Source organism: Hippichthys cyanospilos, chromosome 7 (genome assembly GCF_059441005.1).
Source record: "Hippichthys cyanospilos isolate Australia breed blue-spotted pipefish chromosome 7, RoL_Hcya_1.0, whole genome shotgun sequence".
Classification (NCBI taxonomy): domain Eukaryota; kingdom Metazoa; phylum Chordata; class Actinopteri; order Syngnathiformes; family Syngnathidae; genus Hippichthys; species Hippichthys cyanospilos.
Window position 1 is genome coordinate 17,428,810 of NC_142375.1, and position 15,619 is coordinate 17,444,428.

At 38.0% G+C, this 15,619-nt stretch overlaps 3 protein-coding genes across 3 annotated transcripts; 1 reads left to right on the forward strand and 2 right to left on the reverse strand.

Annotated features, from left to right (window-relative positions):
• Window positions 1-2,512: 2,512 nt before the first annotated feature.
• LOC148421363 (uncharacterized) lies at window positions 2,513-4,511 on the reverse strand. The gene is made up of 3 exons (XM_088418582.1): window positions 4,336-4,511; window positions 3,993-4,271; window positions 2,513-2,966 (listed from the first exon to the last, which is right to left on the reverse strand). Exons 2-3 carry the CDS (start codon window positions 4,207-4,209, stop codon window positions 2,686-2,688), a joined length of 498 nt encoding a protein of 165 aa, XP_088274708.1. The 5' UTR covers window positions 4,210-4,271; window positions 4,336-4,511; the 3' UTR covers window positions 2,513-2,685.
• A 1,108-nt stretch (window positions 4,512-5,619) lies between these two features.
• On the forward strand, window positions 5,620-9,281 carry syce2 (synaptonemal complex central element protein 2). Its single transcript, XM_088419016.1, has 4 exons — window positions 5,620-5,950; window positions 7,207-7,259; window positions 8,428-8,536; window positions 8,669-9,281. The coding sequence occupies exons 1-4, from the start codon at window positions 5,918-5,920 to the stop codon at window positions 8,876-8,878; spliced, it is 405 nt and encodes a 134-aa protein (XP_088275142.1). The 5' UTR covers window positions 5,620-5,917; the 3' UTR covers window positions 8,879-9,281.
• On the reverse strand, window positions 9,060-14,885 carry LOC148421365 (glutaryl-CoA dehydrogenase, mitochondrial-like). Its single transcript, XM_088419012.1, has 12 exons — window positions 14,804-14,885; window positions 14,529-14,643; window positions 14,418-14,450; window positions 14,187-14,327; window positions 12,827-12,889; window positions 12,573-12,743; window positions 12,378-12,507; window positions 11,112-11,328; window positions 10,920-11,023; window positions 10,530-10,655; window positions 10,281-10,441; window positions 9,060-9,816 (listed from the first exon to the last, which is right to left on the reverse strand). The coding sequence occupies exons 2-12, from the start codon at window positions 14,635-14,637 to the stop codon at window positions 9,743-9,745; spliced, it is 1,329 nt and encodes a 442-aa protein (XP_088275138.1). The 5' UTR covers window positions 14,638-14,643; window positions 14,804-14,885; the 3' UTR covers window positions 9,060-9,742.
• Window positions 14,886-15,619: the final 734 nt, after the last annotated feature.

Consider the following 15,619-nt stretch of genomic DNA (forward strand, 5'->3'; position numbering starts at 1 on the left):
GATATGATTGTTGAACAATCCGATCAGCGTGGGTACAAGCCTGTGGGTGCCATGCCTGCCAAGGTCAGCCAGAAATCAGGTTAAGCTGTCAAGTGTGACTAATAGGTGAGGATGGCTTAATCCCCCGCTGATGTAAAGCCATGACGAAAAAGTCAAGTGCTGAGCAGACACTTTTATCTCACTCCATTCCTTGCGTGCGTCTGCTCACCTTTGCTAAACTATAAGATTGCTGTATAATGGTTACCAAAATGCTGCAATAACAATTTTTCGGTTATTTAAATTACATTCGCAAATCATTGTGGGATTATTCATTTTTACCCAAATTTATGGGCTGAATGAGGAATTGGGCTATAACCCAAATTGGGCTGTTTTGTACTAAACCACCCCAAAATGGACCATTCTTGAGTTTAAAAATATTTACTCTAATACTTACTCTCTTTCTGACCCATTTTTTTGGGGGGGGTTGCTTTAGGAAATATTTTATTACTAATATGTACCTAAACACACACACCCAACATTGTTTGGTAAAAAGTTAGCAAATTTTAATCAAAAACAGATGCAACACAACTAATTAGGTAATTATTTTTTATCAAAGGACCCGTATAAACAAACAAATTTTTGACCAAATATATAACCATGCAAACCAATTTTGGATTACTTTTACTTTCCGCCCCAACTGAACACACATGCAGAAAGTTTGGTTGATCTGTAAAAAAAAAGAAATGTTGTGTTAAGAACAACATGAGCTGATCCAATAGGATGGAGACTGGCATTATATTTAGCCCCAAAAGTCAAATCATTAAAAAAAAAAAAAAAAAAAAAAAATCAACCTAAATTTGTCTTATCCTTTCAATCCAATGTTTGGGACACAATGAAAAATCAGTCTTGACCGAAAATTAGTTTATTTTGTACAAAAAAGATGCACATTTTTGGGTTGCTTAAAGAATCCAAAATGTTGAGTTGGTCTATTTTGGACCCAAATTGGGTTTATTTTGAACCCACAGTCTAGAAAAATGGATGGATGGAAATGATTAAAATACTAATTTATTAGAAAAGTAAACTACTCATAACTCAGTGCTGGTACCTGTTATTATTATTATTATTATTATTATTATTATTATTATCATTATTATCATTATTATTATTATGTGTTTGGCACAATTACTGTATCTGTCCTTAAAACTACTGAAAACAGAACAAATCAAAGCAACCCTCAACCAAATAAGTGAGGTGCATCATCTCCAATTCCGATGTTTTAATTCCACTGCTCAAAAGTAATAAAACGGTGCCGCATTAAGGCTAAACTGCTCTTCTAATCTTCTCTGCCTAATCTCTATATCCCTCACTTAATGTAGAAACCAATGTCGGTGCCATGAGCGGAGTGACCTTGAAGACTATTTATTCCTCTTATGAAATGTGACATAAAAGTGAAAATGGGAAAAACGGCGATGATGTTATTGTATCTGTGCGATGTCACTGCGTTTCTATGCAGACATAGATAGATAGATAGATAGATAGATAGATAGATAGATAGATAGATAGATAGATAGATAGATAGATAGATAGATAGATAGATAGATAGATAGATAGATAGATAGATAGATAGATAGATAGATAGATAGATAGATAGATAGATAGATAGATAGATAGAATAAATATCTAGCTAGCTAGCTAGAGATAGATAGATATATAGTAGATTAAAAAAAGGATAAATATCTATCTAGCTAGAAAGACAGACAGACAGATAGACAGACAGACAGACAGACAGACAGACAGACAGACAGATAGATAGATAGATAGATAGATAGATAGATAGATAGATAGATAGATAGATAGATAGATAGATAGATAGATAGATAGATAGATAGATAGATAGATTTAAAATAGAATAAATATCTAGCTAGCTAGCTAGAGATAGATAGATATATAGTAGATTAAAAAAAGGATAAATATCTATCTAGCTAGAAAGACAGACAGACAGATAGACAGACAGACAGACAGACAGACAGACAGACAGACAGACAGACAGACAGACAGACAGATAGATAGATAGATAGATAGATAGATAGATAGATAGATAGATAGATAGATAGATAGATAGATAGATAGATAGATAGATAGATAGATAGATAGATAGATATTCAGGTAAATGGTAGTACTATATTCCACCTTTGGCCGATCAGCGTAATCGAGTTTTCCATAAAAAGTATCACCTTGTCACCTTGTTTTCAGTGCTGGGCTCGTCTAATTGAATTAATTCCACCCTATTACTTTTTAAATCAGGGTGAGCGGTCTTGGTAGTGGATATAAACTTGGCGTAAAAGTGCACCTGTAATCACACAAGTGAAGCTTGGTTCTGGCTCCGCCCACTCCGGCCTGAACCGGGAGTACGTTTAATCACATTTTTGTTCGGATAAAAAGCCAGCATCACCATAGAAATACATAACATGAGCAAATGTATTCTTTGCTGCATATTTTTTTTTTTTTTTTGGGGGGGGGGGGGGGGGGGGGGGCAGAACAAGAAGCACATTTTGTGTAGTCCATCTAAAAATGCTGCCCACCCAAATATGGCTCCCACTTTTGGATCCTGACCCACTAGTTGGCTGAGATACAGAATACAGTTCCTGGACGTTCACAAAGCAGCTCCATAGATTAAAAAAATAAAAAGGGTGGAAAGACATTCCTTCATGCATCACTCTCCTTTGGGATTGGCTGATTGTAGGAAGGGCTGCCACAAGTAAGGTTGGTGGGAAAGAAGGACGGTATGTACGGAATGACCCCCATCAGCGGGCTGCTGGTTGGCGTCTCTGTAAAGGGGGTCATGGGGATGATGACGTCATCCTGGTCCCACACGTGGAAGGCATTGGGGTGTGAGAGGCTGAGGGAAGGGGGCATTTGGAGTGGGGTGACCCCCTCTGTCACGCCATCTTTTTTCACATCCTCCTCGATCGGACCCAGCAAACAGTCTGTGTGGGCGGATGACAAACGGCAGGTGGTGAAACTGTTTAAGTGATTCTTTTATCCGAAAATGTTCGGCCAGTACGTTTTTGATCCAATTAGATGTTTTTTTGACCCGACTGTTTTTTTAAACCATGTTGGGTCAAAAATAACTCTTATTGAATCAAAGGGGGCGCAATCCAACTTTCATAGTTAGTCATTTAAGCCAAAATATTGGATCAATTTGACCCAATTTGATTTTTTTAGGCATAAAAAAAAATCTGATCAAAAGGGGACCAACCCAACATTTTAAATGCTGTGTTTTATTTAGGTTCTAAACATTGAGAGAGTCAGTCATTTTTTGATCAAATGTTTTGAGTGTAATTTCTTAAACCAACATGTTTTTACAACTCAGTCAAAAATAACCCAAAATGGTCAACAATCCCAAAATGTTTGTTCAATAATTTTTGACCAAACTATTTGTCCCAACTGTTTACAGTAATTTTTTTTAACCAACATTTTTACCCTGTAAAAATACTTTGGTCAGTCCATTCTTTTGACCCAATGTGGTTTATTTTGACAAACTGTTTTTAGTATTACACTGTTTTTTAGCATTAAAACACTGTTTTTACACTGTTTTTTTAGCATTTTTTTTTTTGCATTAAATAATGCAAATCGGGTCAAAATGGAACTAAATCAACTTCTTAAATTATTCATTCTACCCATAAGATTGAGTCAGTACATTTTTTTTTCTTTTTACCCAATTTGGATCATGTTTTACAATGTACTTTTTTAACCAACATATTTTACCCTTTGGTAAGGTAGAAAAATATTTTGTCAAAAGGGGAACAACCCAACTTTTGAAGTTACTCATTTAACTCAAAATGTTGGGCCATTCCATTGTTGACCGCATGGGAGTATTTTTGACCCCATTTTTTACACTATAAAAACAGTATTTAAAAACATGTTGCAGGTTACCGTCAGGTTGCAAATCCAAGTTACAAACTTAACAAGGAGCTGCTGAGAATCTTGGAGTGAGAACGTAGATATGTTACCTGTGATATCCAACAAGAGGTCTTTGATGAGATGACCCACGATAGCATAAGCCACGGCGACCACAACCACGGCGGCCACAAACACGTAAAAAACTGATTTAGGTAGCTGGATGAGGTCTCTTGAAGGAGGTTTGTAGTCTTGATACATTGGCTCCACGTTCTGGACCAAATATTGAAAAGGATACACCCCTTCTTCCATATTGTCAAAACTGTCCATTTTCCCCGGTGGGAAGCGTGAATCACTTCAACAAAATAATTTTACAAGTGAGGCATGTCCACCTAGAGAGAAAGAGAAACCACTTTTAGTCATGTAAGAAAAAAATAAAGGAAAAATTAAACCAACCTTTCTCGAATACATTTTGGCATCTCTTAGAGGTTCAGATAGACCTAACCATACTGTGTACTCTCATTATTGACTCCAAAAAGAAAAATCATCAGATTTTCTGTGTCTGCTCCATGCGTCCTCTGTACTGGTATAATCCAGACTGCAGGCTGCAAGACATTCACACACATGCACACACACGCACACGCACACGCAAAGTGCACCAGAGGGAGAGGAAAGACGGGATTATTTCCAATCAACAAACCCCCTCTTCTCTTTACATTCCAGACCACACAGATTAGCCCACCTAATCCACCACAAACAATAGGAGTGTGCCTACAGCATGAGATTCACAGGACAAACCAGCAAATAAACTGAATAATATAGAAATTACTTTTTAGTTTTGTCATGGATATCACTAGGCGTAAATTCCAGTCATTACATGTGATGGTTATTTGTACAAGCAATATAAATGATATAGGTTAATCCAAAATGAGGACATACTAAATTATTCTCATGTGTGATTGGATGTGTGAGGTTGTTTGTCTCTGTGTGTCCTGCAATTGCCTGGCAACTAGTTCAGGTTGTCCGAAGTCAACTGGGATAGGCACTAGCAAGCCTGCGACCATTTCAGGATAAGCGGCTATGGAAAATGGATGGATGGAGAATCCAAAATTAATTAAATCGTGGAATTGAACATGTCATTGCATCGTTGGGACATATCATATTGAAATCATTCTTTGTTTTTTTTTGCCAATCGGCTTTTCCTTTAAAGGGTCTCGTCTGGAAGTTCTGAAAACGATTTGGATTTTGAACAAACGGTGGCAAATTGTTGACGTTCTGAAAAGCAACGTTTCATTTACCCACGCAAAACTGTGGCAAACATTGCCGCCTACAGGCGAATCCTATTAGTTATTTAACCAATTTATCACAGAATGTAATAGAAAATACTTTTTCGCTGTAAAAACATACGGCAAACCTTGTATACGTACAGCTTCAGCCTCAGATTTTTTAAATATAAATTCGAGATCTCAGTGTTTTTTTTGTCAATCATTTTTTATTTACTTGAATATCAATTTCAATTCAGTTGAATTGGGACCAATCTAAAACGAGATCTAGGGAAAAATGTCGCCGTCGTCGTCAGCAATGATTCGCGATAACTCATTCTCCGTCAATTGTTAATTTAAAAAAAGTGTTCTTTGAAACTTGAACAGCTACATGAGTCTATAAGAATCAAAGAGAACCCTTTTTAAACTCACTTCATTTTTTTTCAATGTCGCCCCCAGTTGATTCGATAAAACGTGTTATTTTTTTCGTGACGAAAGCGGCAAAAATACGCGATAGTTGTGCGCATCTAGCAACTAGCACCCAAGTCATAATTTCGTAATTACCGGTATTATAAACACTTATGTAATCTCATTTGCGTGATAATCTTTAATTTGTGTAATTTCTTTAAAGATTATTGCACATTTGAATGGTTCCACGCACAAAGTATACTTTTAAAGAGTACACGTTTCAAGATACGTGTACAATAGTTTACAGCATTTTATTAGCACCCGAAACATTTTTTTGACTGCATTAACTCCAAGAGCTCGGTACCAGAATGGATGGAGAACATGGCGAGGACCCAGCAATGGTATATGTCATGTTACTTTTTTGTTTTAAACAGTTGTTTAAATATCAACTGTAAACTCGGTGGGTGTGGCAGACCCGGGGGCCAGTTGTCACTTTTTAAAATTTACAATCTTTCTTGGAACCAATACATCATATTTAAACTAAATGTGTAACAGATGAAAGACCGACGTCTTCGGTGTACATTTTTCATTCATTTTTCATTCATATTTTTTTTGGGCTATATTGTGTCAGTTCAAAATGACAGGACATTGCATATTGAAAGTGAACATGTGACTTGTCCCAGCATGGGGCAAGTTTTCACACCATATGGGGTAAAATGTGACGTTAGATTTGACAACAAACAAGGACATGTTTGTTTTGTTACTTGAAAGTGAAAACTGGCTAAAAGCCAGACTGCCTCGAATGCCTACTTTACCAATGTGTAAACTAGAAAGTAGCCCATGATGTCTAACTCATGTTTCTCACCACATGGAGGAAAATCTATTCTCAAGTGTGTCAGGCTGGTAAAATCATGGTACATAACAATCCGGGCCAATTATATGTCGATTTTTTCTAAGCATGTTTGACTGGTCCCAATTTTGAGCAAATAGCAGTAAGATAGCTTCCGTTTTTGTTAATTATTCTGTATATCCCAATAAACAATGTTTTCCTTAAATTGTACGAAATGACTGGACATTTCATATGATCTTTTTTCCTTTTGTTCGTAAAATACAATTAATTATTTGATAATCAATTATAACACTAATATCCGGCTGGAAGGAAAATGCCCCACTCAAAATATGTGGTTATACAAGTTATTTTCAAAAAGTTAAGTGCAAAGAAAAAGATAACAATAGAATGGTGCTGTACTTTCTTATTTCGGACACTGGGCAGCACCCATCTTTTTACATACATGACAAAAGATGTTGAAAACTCACAAAGAAGAAGTGACGATGTCACATCAAACACAGAAGAGCTGTGTGCTTACTGCTGAGCTGGTAATAAAGTGAATTTAAAAAGAAAAACAAAAGCGATTGTAACACAACATGGACCAAAGCCAAATGTTTGGCCATTTCGTATTTCGCACAGCTGGTCAATTTGGCTTGTAAGTTGCAGTGCTTATCTGTGCATTCTTCGTTAAAGTAAAACTTTGTCTATTGATTATGGACAGCGGACTAATCGGTTTGGTCTTATTCATTTTTGAATGCTTCACAAATTCATGTTGTAACACAGTGTGTTTGGATTTCACATTCGGATTTCATATTTTTGTAATTACAGGGTGTAGACACAGAGTCCAGTTTGAGCAGGACTGACGGCGAAGAGAATTCCAGGTACTGCAACCTGCCATTTCACTCCTGCTGTTGGGGATCACACATTTTCTATAGTGCCTACAGCAATGTTAACGTTTTTGCGGGCAACATATCCTAAAAATGAAGTTTTTTTTTATATGCTGTAAACGCAAAGATGCAATTTACATGTAAACTAATTACAACATATCTCTTTGTAACAGTGTAGGGACATTTGGAATTTAAGCCAGCAGGTCATTGAAGTTTAGGGGATATTTTGATCAGTGACTGAGGAAAAAGATCCATCTTTTAAATCAGTTTTTATATTTAATTTAATTTTGAAACACTCCCAATTTCTCCAGTTTTTTCTTTTTAATTCAAAGCCCAACAGTTGAGACCCATTTAATACCTTGAATATAGAAAAACATTTCTGAAGAATATGCCAGCATTTCTAGATAAGATTCCACAATCATCATTTAACTCTTTGAAGCCATTTTTTTTGTTTTTCTTTTTAAATTCACTTTATTGAGCTCAGTGTATGTAATAAATATAATACGTGCCCCCTAAGTGTCAAAAATGAGACACTACAGCACCGTTTTATTCTGCTTTATTTTCTTTGCACTTCACAGTACTCCTTATAAGTTCCATAGCACTTCACAGTACTCCTTAAAAAGAAGTTTTTTAACCACAGATTTTGTTTTGGATATTTTCCTTCAACTGGATGTTTGTGTTTCATTCAATATCCATCCATCCATTTTCTAACACCACTTATGCTCACAAGTTTCGCAGGCTTGCTGGGACTTCGGGCAGTAGACGGGAGAAACCCTGAACTGGTTGCCAGCCAATTGCAGGGCACACAGAGATGAACAACCATTCACATACCCAATCACACCTAAGGATAATTTATTATCTCCAATACACCTGTTCATTTCAATTGATTAATTAATGTATTTATTGAAAAAAAAATCTCATTATGCAATCAATAGAAAATCATGTATTTTACGAACAAATGAAAAATGACTATAGAAAATTTTTATTCATTTTAGGCTATTTCGTAAAAATATTACATTGGGATGTATACGGACCAAAAAGTAAGTTATTAATGTATATGTTGTTGACCGCTGGGTATTTGTTGGGAATTGGGACCAGGCAAACACATTGAAACACAAGTCTAATTGAGTCTCTAGTCAGCTTGTTATGCTGTCCTTTGCAGGTCCATTGACATAAGCAGAAGAGTGCAGGAACTGGTGGTGAAGATTCATGAGCGCCGCACCAATGACCTGGAGGAAATTGATAGCTTTCAGCGGAGCCTCGCTAACAAGGTAACACTTTGAATAAATGTCCACACCTCCACTATTGCTTCTTTTTTTTTTTTTTTTTTAACATCATGAAAATGAATCCGTATTTGGCGGGTGCCTTGCTAATGAGAGCTCCGCCCTCGTGGCTTGCAAAAGGTGACTGAGGCATGCCAGAAAATGAAGCAGGACTTGCACAAGGTCTACGAGGAGAACAGCGGTGAGATGCAAGTGAAGCTGCTGGAGTTGACCGACGTGCTGGAGATGTGCGGTAAGCTCCACAGGGAGCTCCTGGAAGCTAGTCAAGTGCTGGCCAGTCTTCGAGATGGCATCGCCGTCAGTGGTGCGGGGGAACCTCCGACAGACTAGCTTGCGTTCAGGTTCACAGGGTCAAGTTCGCTCTTCCTCTTTTTAGTTTATCAGTTAGTAAAAGGTGGAGCAGTAGTTTAGATTTCAGTCTTGAAGTAACTTTCTATTTACCGTAGTTTCTATTTCATCCAAAGTATTGTGTAAGCATAGTTGAATCCAAAAAGTTAGCATGAGACAAGACTTTGTTGGGATTGCACTTTTATTGGTGTTTTTCAAATAGTACATAACACAAATTATAAAATAATAAGATGTGTACCTTTTCTTTCGACACACCAAATAAATTACAGCATTTATGGTCAGGCATTATAACTGGGCAAATACAGTACAGCATATAACTTGGACCCAATGTGATTAGATTTTGACTAGCAGAGACAAATACGAATAAAAAAGTGTATCAAAACCACTTCTTTTATTCGCCTCAATTTTATTTCAGGCTTCTCATCATCAGACAAGAAGCTATCAGCATTTGTCAGCTTTGACGTTGTAATATCTAAAAGCCATTTCCCATGGGTCACCAAACAGACATTGGAGTAGAAAGCAGTATAGCCCAGTATAACCCAATATCCATGGCACATTTCTCTAAACAGGATTTGTTCTTGACCAATTGTGCAAAATTTCGATTGGCGGGGTATGGACGAGGGAGTGATTTGCTTCGCAGAAGCTGTCAAATGTTGATAACCTCGCATCTGACTGAATGACATCAGAAATGAAAAATTGGAAAAAAAGTACTATGACCTTTAGTGTACCATCAATTGAAAATACACAAACTAAAGCACCTGCCTGCAAAGATGGCAATAAAGTGCTTACTTAAGTTTCCACATCCAATAATCGCTTATGCATATTTCCATTCAACCATTGAAAACTTCAATTTTCCACTGTAAATGATTGAAGCCCGGTAATAGCTCTCCCCAGGATCAAGGCGTGGATGTCATGGGTTCCTGGCAATAAACAAAACAAGGAATCAATTGGTTTTGATAAGTATTAATGTCATTGCTTTAAAAGCATTGATTACTTAAGGTTCTTGAATACTTAACTACCCAAGGTAATCATTTACTTTAGGTACTAAAATACCAGCCAGTTTGGAACCGCCTGTAGCCAAACACTTAAATACTTTTAAGAGAAAAAAAAAAGTATTGGGATTTGTAGTCTGAACTCTTTAAAAAATGTCTTGAAAGAGTAAACTGTACTATATTTTCTGTGGTCGGGTGTATTTACCTATTGTAAGCGACCACACTTAAAAACCAGCATTTCAAAATAAAAGGGAAGTTTATAGAGAAATGGTGCGATTGCAATGTGGATTCAGCAAGATAAGGGCACTTTGCACACAATGAGACCTCATTACCGGAGGGTAAATATCAAATGATGTCAAGTCACTATGTGTTATTAATAAGTGAGTGATTACCTTCATACGTGTTAACAGCCTCCAAGTTCATGACATGGCGTATGACGTGGTACTCATCAGCAATTCCGTTGCCTCCGAGCATGTCTCGGGCTTGTCTCGCGATGTCTAAAGCTTTGCCGCAGCTATTCCTCTTCAGCATTGAAATCATTTCGGGAGCTGCTCTGTTTGGGTGAGAACAAGAGAAGCATCGGAAGGATCCTTTAATTGAAAGAAGAAAAAAAAAAACACGATCAACAAGAGACAACTCACTTCTTTTCGTCAATCAGCCTTCCCAGGGACAAACACGACTGCAGCCCGATGGTGATCTCTGTCAACATGTCAGCCATCTTTTTCTGCATAAGCTGATTCCTCGCAAGTGGAACACCAAACTGTATTCTGATTGGACCACAGAAATAGTTCGTTATCATGATGCTCAGGATTGTGGGGAATCTGACAATGCGATTCAATTCTGAATTTGGGGTCTATGATTTGATTCAAAATTAATTTTAGATTCGATTCAAGATTACTACAACTGGAATCACACCCAAAATTGCTACACAAACAAGGGCAAAATTTACACCCTATCTTCAAGATGCACTAATCTAACATCACAAGTATTGCACAAGTACATTTTTGTGGACAAGAAGGGACAGCAAGTACCTGTCTAAAGTGTACTGTCTTGCTGCATGGAAACAAAATTCCGCTGCTCCCAGAGCTCCCCAGGCGATGCCATAGCGAGCATTGTTGAGGCACCCGAAGGGACCCTGATGACATCAACAAAGGTCAACATTTACTGGAAATGAACTGTGTTATGGAGAAGATCTCATTCAACAGCTGGGAGGAAATACTTACAGCCAGGCCGGAGACATTCGGCAGAAGGTTCTCCTGAGGAACTTCCACTTCGTCCATGAGAATCATGCCAGTGGCGGAGGCTCGCAGCGAGAACTTGCCCTCGATCTTCGGGGTAGCCAAACCCTTCATGCCGCGCTCAAGGAGGAAGCCGCGCACCTTTCCATCTTCGCACTTGGCCCAGACCACTGCGATATCTGCTACGGGGGAGTTGGTGATCCTACAAGAGTCAGCAGTGTCCCGCAAGTTAGAATTTTCAAGTTCAATATGGCTGCATTGTGCCAACAAGGTTTTGGTTTTAATTTATAACCGGATTCAATCATGTTCAAAAGTAAAAATTTGTTGTGACAAACTACGTCTATGAGCAACGTGCCTGCTAGACTACAAGAGAAGCGGTGCACACGTGTGTTGAAGCGGTGTGTAAAATCAAATAAAATGAATTAAAATAAAACGACTTCTGCATTATGAACTCTTCCTCCCCATGGCTACGGATTACCGTTCAGTCGACGTGCAATGGCCGCTACCTCGAGGGCAACAGCTCATGTTTCCCTACTACAATCAGAACACACAGACTAAGCCTGACCCTTAAAGAGAGCTTTACATTTCAACAAATGTGTGTTGTGTTTTGGTATGATCGCTGGGGGTGTGGCTTGGGGCTGTAGAGACTTAGGAGAGTTAGCGGCCGCTCGCCACACTCTGGCGCACACTGTGTGTTGTAAAAGAAAACAGTTTGTGCCAAAAAAGAGACACATGCCTGTTCAGTCTCCATACCACAGTTAGGAGATCATCTTGCAAGGAGGAGAGCGGTAGACAAGGTTTTAATAAACGCATTGTCTCACAATGTCCACCAGGGGGAAAATGCTACTTAGTGGAATTCACTTATCCTGGAAATTTTCCAGTCCCCATTGATGGTAAAAAATGAGGAAGAATAGTGCTTGCAGTTAAGTTATTGAAACCCTGACTTTTTGACACCACAGTAAAAAGTCGACACGTGATACATGATAAAAAATGAGTTTGACACCCATGACCTAGAACATTCAATAAACAACAAACAGAAGGAAGACACCGGCCTTTTACTCTCGAGGAGAGCAGACCGGAACCTTCATCTTCTGCGAGCTCCTTCCAGTCTGATTACAGAGTAAGATTAAGCCGCTTAGTTTTTTTTTTTTATGCTTTTTTTTATTACATGTTAAATGTGTCTAGAGCAGTTGCCCAAATTGAGTCAAAATTGACACTGAGCGGGTTAAAGCCGTGTTTCTGTCAACTTACCATGTTTTGGCTCCACTAATAGTGAAGGTGCCACTGGATGGGTTGTACACGGCCTTGGTCTCCATACTGCTTGGATCGCTGCCATGATTGGGCTCCGTCAAGCCAAAACAGCCAAGGATTTCTCCACGAGCTGGAACATACGCATCGGTGAGAATACTTCTAAAGCCAACATCAAGTGTCAACATCAGTCCTCACCAAGCCTGGGTAGGTATTTCTCCTTCTGAGCCTCTGTGCCGTAAGCATTAATGGGATGCATGACCAGTGACGACTGGACGCTCATGACGGAGCGATAGCCACTGTCCACTCGTTCCACCTCTCTGGCAATCAAGCCATATGCCACGTAACTGGTTCCCGCACAGCCGTAACCTGCACGGTGGGAGCGTAAAAGCACAACGGATTGTGAAAAGGTACGACAAATGCCCATGCGAGAGGGGTCACGTTTGGTCTACCTTTAATAGTGGGGCCGAGGACGCCCAACTCTCCCATCTCTGAGACGATCTCACGGTGGAAATCTGTAAAATAGAAACAGTTACTTGGAATCGGAGCTGATTTATTGGGTTTTGTTTGCCTTTAAATGATGGAAAACGCTTCATTGTATATTATGTAATCAAGAAAGCTACATTTCTCAAACGACAGTTTGTCTTTAATTCTTCTGTATGTACTGCAATACCAAAATAAACCTATTGAAGATGAACCCCAAACTTTATGGAGGATATAAACTCATTTATTACCATCGATGGCTATAGATGTTAAAAATCCATCTTAACTGGCTGGCAGTGAATCAGTACATCAACAAAGACAAATTCAATGGAAATTTTAGGCAATTGACACGTACTTTTTTGTTTTTTAGCAGTTTTCATTATATTAACCCCTATAATAATAATTCTGGATGATTACAAATTTAATGAAAAAAAAACAACCATTTATTTTATTTATTTATTTCCTGTGGAAAATATTCAGATAAAAATAATGAAGACATTGCTTGTGCATAACTTATTCTAATCCATTTATTTTACCGTTTCAATAATGAATAATTGTTTATAATTAATTTGATAACTTGATAATGTTTTGATAATTATTTTTCATGTTCAGTTGATACCTTAAAAAAAAAAAAATCTACTTGCTGTCACCGAAAAATTGTTACTTTTGCTCAAGGCTCGCGTAACCACCAATCATTGCTCACCTGTTGGTCATGTGATGTTCATAAAATGAACCGTGAATGACTGGTCGCTGCCTGAGTATTCAGCACATGACGTCATTTTCATTCAACAGCAAGTGAAACAAAAAGTTCTTAACTCTATTAAGTTACATGAAAAATGTAGTTATTAATTAACGTTCGGTCCTGAAGATATAATTTTACAATTTTAGGGGTTCAGACATTGAAACTTTGGTATTTAATTCATAAATTTTTTTCCCGCATATTTTCATGTGTTATGCTAAAGGGAGTGTCTAAAAATGGCCGGTACGGAAACAGTTTACTTTAGACAAAATATTAAATTTTTAGTGCAAAAAATGGCTAAAACAGAAGACTAGTATTCTGCCATTTTGTAAAACCTCAATTTCACACTTCAGCAAATTTTGAAAGCTTCAATTTTTAAAATGGCAAACTAATAGAATTAATTTGATTCATACAAATTAATATTTTTCTGCACTGCGCCCGGAAAAACGTAATCACCGCAGAGGAGCAAATCTGTGAAAGCATAGCAAACTAAAACTAAACACCTTTTATAATTGAAACCTTTTGAAATAAAAGCATGCACGAGATGCCTTTTTTTTTTTTTTTTTTTTTAGGATGTGTGTTTTTCTCACGCTCATGTCTGTTGGCCATGACGATGCGGGGCATGAGTTTTTCCTGGCAGTAGTCGCGGAAGGAGTCTCGGATCATCACCTCCTCCTCTGTAAGTTGACCCTCCAGGTCCAGAGCGTCCCGCCAGTTGAATGGCACCTTGGCTGAGGGTCAAAACATTACGTCACTGTCATATTTGGTAACACAACATGTGATGAGCAGAACAAGTCGAACTCTTTCGAAGTGATACGTACTTCCCTTGGCAGCCTTTTTGACTTCTTCAGCATCTATTGGGGGAAATGCAAAAAACGTGTCAAAAGCTTCCAAACTTTTTTTTTTAACTCTAAAAAAATCGATTACGTTACCATTTGTTTTGCGGGGTGCAGCTGCGGTTGTACCCTGGGCTCGGCACGCATTGACAGCTGCACATTTTGGAGCGCTGGACAGCAACCGAGTGGCATTTCTCAAAGCCATTTTGAACTGAAACCATAAAGAAATTATACATTGAAACAAGCATGCACGATTACTGTGCGGGCTGTTGTCAAATGCAACTAACGCAAATAAAAGTCTGCATACAACTATTCGAAGTTATTTTCTACAATTTCACATTAATGAATCTACAGTTCACGTCAAATATTACCTTTAGTGGGGTTTTCAGGTGCGGCCCACACGAAGGTTTTATACCATACAACGTTATGAAAGCTGGTTAAGTAATGTTTCGCTTTGTGTTACGTCACTACTGTGTCACGTCCTAAAATGACCGTACAACTCCGCCATTACAAGGGATGAAATTCACGAACATGCTTGCTATTTTGATCGTCTTACACAATAAAAACATGTTATTTTAGATTTAATACGTTGTTTAAAATAATATAGAGCATATTGGTGACTTTCTTCTGCAGGAACAGTGGTGTGATGCGAATTGTTCTGGTTATTCCACACTTAAAATGGCGACTATATTGTACCGTGTGCTGTGGATTCTTTGGAGGGCGTGACTCCACGCCCTCAATGCTCATTGGCTGGTTAAATCAGGCTCCCTGGATAGAATGTACATTAAGACCTTCAACACAACAATAACATTAGATGAGTATTACACAACAATTTCCGTTGAGGCGATTAGATGAATGACAACGAGTGTGGAAGGATTTTTTTCATGTTTCTATTGGCAAAACAAAACTGATGTATTTACATTACAACATTTTATCAGTTGTCACAATGTAACAATTTAAAGTACATTGGTGTACTATATATGCTTAAAAATTAACAGTCCCCGCAAAAAAACATACCTATACTTCATTGACATTGTGTCACTCTGCCTACCCACCCAATCATTTTTTTCTTTTTTTTTCTTTTTTTTGACAAAGCAAGTCAAAGGCATAGCACACCGTATTCTTCAATATTGATCTCTACCCAACAAGTGAGATTCAACTTTATGGTAAAATCACAAAACTAGATA